General features: G+C 43.0%; 1 protein-coding gene across 2 annotated transcripts in view; it reads left to right on the forward strand.

Annotated features, from left to right (window-relative positions):
* The window catches only part of Dph5 (diphthamide biosynthesis 5), a 30,347-nt gene extending 29,202 nt beyond the window's left edge, over positions 1-1,145 (forward strand). For both annotated transcript variants that reach the window (XM_052731125.1, XM_052731124.1), the window contains exon 8: positions 513-1,145. In XM_052731125.1, coding sequence (XP_052587085.1) covers positions 513-724 — 212 coding nt within the window. In that variant the 3' untranslated portion in view covers positions 725-1,145. The remainder of the gene's footprint in view (positions 1-512) is intronic.
* The last annotated feature ends 9,482 nt before the right edge of the window (positions 1,146-10,627 follow it).

Consider the following 10,627-nt stretch of genomic DNA (forward strand, 5'->3'; position numbering starts at 1 on the left):
CACAGCAATAGAAACTCTAACTAAGACAAGGAAGATCCAATTTAGGTTCCTAGCACCCACCTTGAACAGCTCACAACCACATGTAATTCTGGTTTCAGGGGATCCAACACCCTTTTCTGCCTCCATGGGTGCCTGCATGTACATGTATACACATACATGTGCATACACCAATACACACATAAATAATAAATAAAAATAAATATACTATGTGTGAATCATAAAGATGTTCACTTAGAACCTGTTTTAAGACAAATGTTCTGTCATTATGTGTAATATAAATACAGCTAACTGTTTTTCGAGTTGTTAAAACATAAGCGTGTAAACCTTTGGAATTCTCAAAAGGTAAAGTCACTGGTCTGTAGTGAGTGACTAGGGGGGTTTCAGATGTTCAGGGCAGTTTTCAGTGTACTTGTAGTACCGATAGTTCTGAATGTTGAACAGGGAGAAGCATTTGCCCAATTGACCTGCAGTATCTCTCTGTCTCTCCCTCCCCTGCCCCTTGTTTTAAACAGCAGTCACTGAGGAGACACTCTGTGTTGGCTTGGCCAGAGTTGGCGCTGAAGACCAGAAAATTGCAGCGGGCACTTTACAGCAGATGTGTACAGTGGACTTGGGAGAACCATTGCATTCTTTGGTCATCACAGGGGGCACCCTGCACCCACTGGAGATGGAAATGCTAAGTCTTTTCTCTATATCGGAATCCCAAAGTATTAATGGACTCTGAACATGGACATTTTCTGTTGTCTCACGTTAGTTTCAGTTCGATTGGGTGTGCGGTATTTATATGGCAAATGGCATGGGTCTGTCCTTTATCTAGAAAGTGTAACAGAAGGGACAAGAGGAGGCACTTGGACCCAGCAGCATTGGCTTTCCCGCAGCAGTTCTTCCGCCTTTCATCAGCATTACTGTTGCGGCATCGGCGGGCTACTCTCCAGGGTGGACACACATGGAGCAGATGAAGCCGGGCAAGTGTGGCTGGACATCCACACAGTGAAAAGATTTTCATAGACGGAACCCGTCAATGCAAGGAGGCTGGTACAAGAGTAACTGAGGAAACTGGAATGTGAATCACCTGAACCCGATTGTTAAGGGATAAAGAAGCAGGGAGTAGTAAGTACAGCAAATAAAAGCTTGCTAACTATTCACTGACTGTCTTATGATCTCCTTATAGAAAGGTGGCTGTTGAGAACTGAGAACATGCCTTACTTGGTAAAGTGCTCCTGTGCAAACATTAAGAGCTGGAATCCCCAGCACTCATGGGAAAAATCCAGTGTGGAGTGCAGGCTGAACCCTAGCACTGGGTGGAGAACAGAGACAGCCAGATCCCTGGAGCTTTCTGGCTAATCTGCGCGTGCCTTACTCAATGAGAGACACTGTTTCCAAAAAATAAGTTGATAGCTGAGTATGGAGTGTACTTCTTATATCCCAGCACTTGGGAGGCAGGCAGATTTCGGAGTTCAAGGCTAACCTGATATTCATAGCAAGTTCCAGGCCACCTTGTGCTGTATAATATCTCTAAATAAATAAACATACAAATAGATAAATAAATAGTAGAGCAAGATAGAAGAGGATACCCAGTGTTGATGTTAGTCATCACACACATACTAACTAATTATAAGAGGCTCATTTATTTTATAACTTTTGTTGGTCTGGAATAACTACTGTGTTATTTCAAGTCATAAGTATTTCTATAGCCTAATAACTTGACCTTTTTGCTTAGTATATTCATAAATATTAGTTGAAAATTTTCCTACCTTCTGGTATTATGTGTTAGCTAGAACTATTTTGATGTTTCATTTGGGATGAAATATTTCAATGTATATGAAACATTCCATTTTCCGTCTCTTGTGTACACAAGAGGAAAGAACCAAGTACCTTCAGTCAGTTTTATATTGTTTTCTTTGGAGATGTTAAACGAAACATTTAAAATTATAAAAATAAAGGACTTCTGGGTTTGGTAGTTGACTAGCTCACACCCTCCAGTTGTGACTGTTACAGTGCATGATTGTTAAAAGACACTGGGTGTCATAGAGCAGGCCGAGAATTCTGCCTCTGTGGCTTTTCCTGTCGGGACATTCCCAGACTTCAGTTCAACCAAATTGGTGTTAAGTTGGTGTACTGGCATGAGATGATTAGTGGATGGAACTGTGGCTTCAGAGGGAGCTAGAAACTAAAGTAGTAAGTCTTATGATTAGTGTGTCCTAAATGCTCAGCTCACTCCTTATTGTGTGTATGTGTACGAAGATCCAAGGATCCAGGTGAAAAGCCAGGCCAGGGAACCAAAGAAACAGACATTGCTCTCTGTTGAGAGAGGAGACAGCTTCAAGATTGAGTCCTGGGAAGTTAGAAGGGCATGATAAATATGTGGGCTTTCTTATTAGAAGCCCAGAATGGCCATGTACTAGTAAGGACTAGGCTTGGGATTAAACTTAGGACAAAGTTTCATATAATGTGAAGTTAGGCCTACATAGGATAAAAATGACAAGCAAGTAGTTGAATCCTATTAGAACAAAGTTTAATACGGTTCAGAATATGGTGAAGAAATGACTGTAGTATCAACAATGGCTGTAGAACACAATATGAGGCATGGCTTTATGAATAGAAAAGAATGCGGGGATGAGATGTTAATAGAACCTAGACATCTCAATTAGTAGATATAAAGGACTGGCACTTTAGAACTGTGCATGGATGAAAAACAAAGGTGCTTGTAATGGATGAATATAGTGAGTACTGTCATCCAAGAGATGGAAACAACAAAAAAACAAAACCAAATTGGGCCAAGTCCAGAGAAAGGAAGAGAAATTGTCCAACCTAAGGAAGAAGACTACGGGGGAAAAGTAATCAGTCATGATGTCATGGGGGCAATGTCAAGTAGTTTTTAAAATCTCTACACTTCGTGTGAAGAAGAGAGACTGGTGTGTGTGTGTGTGCGTGCATGTGCACACACACACACGAGTGTGCCAGTGCTTGTTTGGAGGTGAGAGGACAGTGTGTAGAGGTGGCCTGTAGCAAATGAACTCAGGTTGTTAGGGTGGCAGCAAGCATTTTTACCTGCTGGGCCGTCTCACCAGTTCCAGTATAAAGCAGTGTTAAAAAGCATGTCAGTAAATTCTCAAAAAAGAACAAAATTAGGGCAGTTTTAAAAAAAAAAAATGGAAATGACATTCCAAATTTCCTCAAATTTAGTAAAAGGTAATCAATACATTGATCCAATATGCTCAGTGAACTATAAGCAAAATGAGTAGGAAACCCATACCTGTCAGTTAAAACTGATAAGAAACCTAACAAGAAGCATAGGGGCTCAACAAATGTAATCTGAAATTAAAATTTTGGTTTGTTTATTTATTGTTGCTCAATCTGGCAAACCTGTATGTGATTTAACCTGTTTAAATGAAATTGTAAAATGAAAACTCCTTTTACCAATTCAAAGAGATGATTAGTGTTGGGGTCTCCTGTCCTGAAATCCCAAGGTTGAGATAGAGATAATAGAAGGGTGTATACATGTGGTGTTTATTTAGTAGCTTTTAGCTATTTAAAGGGTTTGGATGTCTTGGTTTTTGGTCTCAACTTTTGATTCTGCAGTGCTGGGGGCAGGGGATGCTTGATCCACGGCCTTGTACATACTAGGCAACCATTTTACCATGTTGTTCCACCCTAACTAGTATTAAATGAATCAAAATTATGATATAGTGAAACACCTTAATACATAACAGTTTCATCATCTAGAAGAATTCCTTTCCTCTGTCCTTTACCCTTCTACCTCATCAATAATTCTATGAAGTCAGCGATCTGTTCTTTTTCAATAGTTTTGCCTTAGAGAGAGAGAGAGAGAGAGAGAGAGAGAGAGAGAGAGAGAGAGAGAGAGAGAGAGAGAGAAGAGAGAAGAGAGAAGAGAGAGGAGAGAGGAGAGAGAGAGAGGCTGAATTCCATTCCAGGTACCAAGAGTGTAGGGTTCACTTTTATGGAGAGACTACAATTCATTTAACTACTGACCATCTAAGAGATCTTCGAGTTCTACATTGTACTTTTTAGTAATAACGAGAATTGTTAAAGCATTCACATACAGGCTTTTGTGTGGTTCTAGCATAGACACCTGTGAATAGGATTTCTGGTTCATATGGTAGGAGTACATTTACTTGTATAAGAAAGTGCCTGTTGACTGGCCTAGCAAGATAGGTTTCTAGGTACAATGGTGGCATGAATGTTAGACAGATAAACAATGACTTTCTGATTGGGTTTAAGGCCTGCTCCACAGGAAGAAAATCTTATCTTGTACTGTAAATCTAAGAACCTAGGGCTGGGAAGCACATATACTCTATGAGGGAAGCTACTGCTATTATTTTGCTAAATGGACACACTATCAAATTGCCATCTAATTAGGTATTTCTACACCTATAGACAAGTATAACTCTCCATTCTCATCAACAAAAAGTCCTTGTGTACTACTGGTCAAAGTGCAGAGACAAGTATGTGTGGAGCGCTCAGCTGTAAATGGGACATCTGTATTCTATCTCCTCCGTGCCACTGCTCAGGGAACATAGAGAAAGAGGGAACAAAAATATTCTAAGAGCCAGAGATCAGAAAGGGTCAGTCTCATGGACATGACCATTGCACCCATGAATTGGTGGTAGCTGTGGCTGTTTGCACAAGATCAAGCCAGTCAACCTTCCAACATGGATGGGGGAGGGCACGTGAGCCCCAACCCTAGCTTAAGAGCTATTGATAGTTATGGGCTACTAGGCATGTAGTTCCTGGTAGGTTGCCCATGCTCCAGTAGGAGTGACATACTCATGTGTATATGAGCAGCACAAATGGGACTCTGTTGGGGTTGTTTTAAAAAAAAGAAAGAAAAGAAAAAGACAAGTTGGGAAGGGGATGTGGGAAATGTCACACCCTCTGGATTTCTTTAGTTTTGTGTCAAATCATAAGAGGTAGTGTGCTTCCTTCAAGTTCTCTTCAAAGTCATTTGTTTTCTAGCTCCTTTGCTTTCTTACATATGAGATAGTGTAACCTTCTCGGTACTTGCGATGATGCCTGTGAGATTTTCATTCAAAGTCCTCCATACAGTGTGGATATTTTGGGTTTCATTCCTTGGGATGTAATCAGCTTTTTGAATCTATAGGTTTTTGTCACCAAATGTGAGAGGCATACGGCCATGCTTCAAAGATTTTTTTTCACACTGAATGCTTTCTCCTCTTTATCTCTTGATGAATATGATCGTAGGAACGGCAGACATTTCTGGTCCCACAAGTCTCTGAGCTCTGCCCTGTTCTGTTGTTTTCATTCTTTTTTTTTTTTTTTTTTAGGTTTTTTGAGACAGGGTTTCTCTGTGCAGCTTTGCGCCTTTCCTGGATCTCGCTCTCTAGACCAGGCTGGCCTCGAACTCACAAAGATCCGCCTGCCTCTGCCTCCCGAGTGCTGGGATTAAAGGCGTGCGCCACCACCGCCCGGCTGTTGTTTCATTCTTAAACGTTCTGAGTATGTGTTCTGAGTAAGTAAATTTTCCTGATCTGTCCTCAAAGTTATTGACTCTTGCTTCTTCTATACTGCTATTGAGTTCATTTTACTGTCTTAAATGTCCATTTTTTAAGAAGATTTATTGTTTTTATGTGTATGTGTGCAACTATGTGAGTTTGTGTGCTCTACGTTTATGCAGGAGACCACAGAGAACAGAAAAGAATGTTGGATCCCCTGGAACTAGAGTTAAAAAACATTGTGGAGCCATCACATGGGAACCAGTCCTGGGACCTTTGCAAGAACAATAGCTCTTAGCCACTGAGCCATCTCCCCAGCCCTAATCCCCAATTTCTTACATTAGCCTTTGTTGGAAGATTATTTGTGATTGTATGATGTAGCTAGAGTTTTCCTGCCTGGCCCACTGTCAGGACAAATCTCTGACACCCGCCAGTCCCACAGCTGCTCAGACCCAACCAAGTAAACACAGAGACTTATATTGCTTACAAACTGTATGGCTGTGGCAGGCTTCTTGCTAACTGCTCTTATATCTTGAATTAATCCATTTCTATAAATCTATACCTTGCCATGTGGCTCGTGGCTTACCGGCATCTTCACATGCTGCTTGTCATGGTGGAGGCTAGCAGTGTCTCTTCCCACCTTCCTGTTCTCTCAGTTCTCCTCTCTGTTAGTCCCGCCTATACTTCCTGCCTGGCCACTGGCCAATCAGTGTTTTATTTATTGACCAATCAGAGCATTTGACATACAGACCATCCCACAGCAGTATGATTGTGTTTTAATATAATTTTCTTTCCTTTTACATACCAACCTATTACCCCTCCCTCCTCTTCTCCCACTTCCCCCACCTACCCCCTTCCCACCCCCATCCCCTCCTCATAGAGAGTAAGGCTTCCCTTGGGCAGTCAACACAGGCTGTTATACCATGTTGGGGCTAGACCTAGCCCCTCCCTCCTGCATCAAGGCTGAGTAAGGCATCACACCATAGGGAATGGGGTCTAAAAAGCGAGTTTGTGTACCCGGGGTAAGTCCTGGTCCCATTGCCAGGGGACCCACAAACACATCAAGCCACATAACTTTCACCCACATTCAGAGGGCCTAGTTCGGTCCCATGCAGGCTCCCCAGATGACTGTGCATTTTTATAGTGGCTACTTTATTTCATCTTTATTAGGTTACTCCAATGCTGATGTGGTTACAGTGCTTGATCAGCTCATTTGGAATTTAACTTGGACATTCTGAATATCATATATGAGATCCCAAGTCTTCTAAAATTCTATGGTGAAGTCAGCCTTTCTGTTCTCCTAAGCAAGCAATGTGGTAAAGGGCAGGGTGTGACTGCTAGTCTGTCTTGTCCCTATACTGGTCAAAGAGGCGGCTTAAAGACACAGGCCGAACCCTGTGTACTTGTTCTATTCACTGTGGAGCTTAGGAAGTTAGAGGGCTTTTTAGTTTGCTAAGTAGGATCAACATCAAAGCATTAATGATTTGAAAGTGATCCTGGGGTTCAAAAAGTTATTTATATGGTTCCCCTGGGCTTCTGTGCCCCTCAGTCTTCCCCCTACATCACAGTTCCCTGGGCTCCCAATTCATGCTCTGGCCAGGAACCTGGCGTCCTGATGACTCTTTATTTCGTACTTTCCTGGGCAGGACTTCATCCTCACCCGTGTGGAAGAGGAGAAATTTGCATTGCCTTTTGAAGCCATAGCTTTTCTAATCAGAAAATCTGCCCTCTCTTCAAGTTGAAGCTTCTGTTGGCTTCCGTAGCTTCTGGCTATCCCCACAGTACCGCCTCCAAGTCTCCTCAAGCTAACAGGACTATGGATGTGTTAACTTTACCTTTTGGAGTCTGCCTAAGCCAACATGACCTCTACACTAATTACTACTGAAGGGGAAGTTGCATGACGTAGAGAATTCCTGTAGTTAAACATGATGATCTAACTCAGTGCCTAGGGTGAGGACAAGGTGAGGCTATCAGGTAGTCCCTATTTTACTTATAATTTTAGATTATCACATTTCCAAAAGTTAAAAGATGACAAAATTATAATTATAATTGAAGTGAAACTATACCTATGCTTACATGGAAATATGAATCTGTTTACAAAGTGTTATACTTTCAAAGAGAGTATTTCTTGCCAAATACTGTTTGGAATTTTTTTAGCTTTGTATTGTCTTACTTTTAATCTTTTAAGTTTAGCAATAGCTGGCCTCCAAAACAATAAAGATGAATTTATACAATACTATTTTCAAAGATTTAAATTTCCCATTAGAAAACACATTTTTTGGGGAGTATCTGTATGTATGTGTGTATAAAAGTTATAGGCACACATGTGGAAGACAGAGGAGGGCATTGGGTATCTCCGACTTATTCCTTTGAGACAGTTTCTCACTCAACTTGAAGCTAGGTTGGTGGTCAGTAAACCCCAGAGATGGTCCGCGGCTGGGGTTACAGACACCCGTGAGGCCATGTTCAGGTATTTACATGGATGCTGGGATCTGAACTCATGACATCATGCTTGTTCGGCAAACCTCTTACCACTGAGTCATCTCCCCAGCTTTTTTTTTTTTTTTTTCCTTTTTCTCTTTTTCCAATAAATTTTGATTGCCTACTGTGTGGGACTGTGTGCATTCTAATGATACCTCATCAGGCTCCTCTTGGTTTTTAGGAATTTAGAAAATATAGTTGAATTGTCTATTTAAATGTTGGTAACACTGTTAAGCATGAGTTTCATGGCAGACTTTAAAAAACCATGTTATTTTAATGTGTATAACCGGTTGTTTTCTTGCATGTGTACCACATGCATACAGTGCCGACGGGGGCCAGAAGAGGGCACCAGATGCCCTGGGATTAATGTTAGCGATGGTTGTGAGCTGCCACGTGGGTGTGGGGAATTGAACACCGATCCTTAGAAGAGCAGCCAGTGCTCTTAGCCACTGAACCGTCTCTCCAGCCCCAGTGGTAGATTTTTCAAAGCCTGGAGGTAGGGTTGGAGGAACTGACAATGTTCCAATGAACCGTCAAAGTGCTGTTAAGTTGCTTTGTTCCCCTTGAAATGGAATGCAAACTAGTCAATTGCTGCCATTCTGTTTACATTGTTGATGTGTTTGCCTCTCCCTCTCCGTGTGTCTTCAGTCTAGATACAAAGCTTGCTTGTTGCTACACTGTGAGAAACAGGACAAAATAAGGAAGAAAACAAGCATTTAAGAGTTCCTAGAGGGTTTAAGAGAGATGGCTTAGCAGTTAAGAGTGCTGTCTGGCTGCTCAACTCTTCTAGAGGTCCTGAGTTCAAATCCCAGCAACCATACTGTGGCTTACAATCATCTATAGTGGGGTCCAATGCCCCCTTCTGGTGTGTAGAAAAAGCACTTGTGTACGTAAAATACATAATCGAACCTTTAGCTGGACCTGGTGCACTGGGGAGGCCGAGGTAGGTGGATCCATGTATGTTTGAGGCCAGCATGGTCAACATAGTGAGTTCCAGAACAGCCACCTGTCAAAACAAAACAAACAAACAAACAAACAAAAACCCCACCTCCAAACAACCAAAAGGTTCATAGGAAGTTGTGTTTCATAAGTGATAGGTACCTTGTCAGCACTATATACCAGGAATGTACACCTCCTCCAAAAATCAAACCACAAATGTAGATTCAGAGTTTAAAACAAACTAGGAATGGCCATTTCTAAGGAAGAAGCAAAGCAAGTAGAGAGGGAGCGATGAGAAAGAGCCAGTACTCTGAGCTGGAGGACTGCTCTGCACAGGGAAGCTTGCTTTGGCAGCCGGGCAACATTGGCAGGCTTCTGGGGAAAGCAGCGGGCTCTTTTAGAAGCAAGACTGGTACAACATGGAACTGCAGTAAACAGCTTCTCAACCTGTGTGAGAGCTGCAAAGGTTGTGGCGACTGTCCACAGGCCATCGTGGATTTTGGCTTAGGGGCTAATTCTAGGGAACAGAGCAAAGGCAGAGATTCCCTGACCGGTGCTGCAGACCTAGCAAGTAAGAGTGGCCCTGTGCAGCAGGGCCAGGGAAGCTGAGCAGGAAGTCAGGAGAGCAGCGGAGATCAAAGTCCGACCCAGTGGATCCAGTGGATCCCTCTCCTATTCCCCATCTAGAGGCCAATTCTGTGTTGCTGTGAGGGGCTGATAGGACACGGCAAAGCATGGACTGACTAGGTGGGAAGATGAGCGGTTCTCACATGTGATTCTGCTCAGTCAAGTCCTGGGATACAATAATAGTCCTAGAATGAAAAAGGGGAATTCAAAAGATTTTAAAGGAAGGGAAGGACTTTGGGATAGGAGGGCAAGGAAGTAGAGATGGCCAAAGCCATGTTTCAATTTCTTAGGATTCTATAATTCTGAATAGAATCGTCACCAAGAAGCAATTTGGATGGAAGAGTTTTATTTCTGTTCTGACTTGTACGTTGACAGTTCTGCCCTGAACATAACACATATGCCACCGATGGCCTTTAAACAACTCAGAGCAAACACAAGTGAAGCCAGAGTACTAGGAGCTGTGGAGACTCAGACACAGCAAGCAGCACGGGTCCAGGCTGTGAGGGTCTGAGAAGATGCAGCGGAGACTGTCCCTGGAGTACAGGCAAGACTGATAGTGAAGAAGCTGCTTGAGAGGGAGGTGGAAACCTAATGCAACGGAAACTCCAAGGAGTCTACGAGAGAAACCCTAGCAAAGACTGCTGTAATGGGGGACACAGAGTCTGAACCACCATCTTCTGTAACCAAGCCAGCCCCCAAGTGGAAGGATTGGGCACCAACCCAACTACAAAACCTTCGACCTGGTTTGTCCTTCCTGCAGAGTATTCTGGGACCAGAGCCCTCATCAAAGACCAGAGAGACTTCGTCCAGCAACTGACGGGAGCAGATGCAGAGTCCCACAGCCAACCACTAGATGAAGCTTGAAGAGGAGGAGGAGGAGGAGGAAGGATCAGAGGAACCAGAGGGGTTAGGGACACCACGAGAACACAGCACACAGAATCAACTGACCGGGACTCACAGAGATCAGGGAGCCTGTAGGGGTACGACCCAGGTCCTCACATTATGACTGAGTAGCTTCATGTTCTTGTGGGTAACAGTGGGAGCGGGGATGGTCTCTCACTCTTGCCTGCTTGTGGGACCCTTTTGATCCTACTGGGTTGCCTTGT

This window comes from Peromyscus californicus, unplaced genomic scaffold (genome assembly GCF_007827085.1).
Source record: "Peromyscus californicus insignis strain IS unplaced genomic scaffold, ASM782708v3 Scaffold_9__1_contigs__length_137607984, whole genome shotgun sequence".
NCBI classification, from domain to species: domain Eukaryota; kingdom Metazoa; phylum Chordata; class Mammalia; order Rodentia; family Cricetidae; genus Peromyscus; species Peromyscus californicus.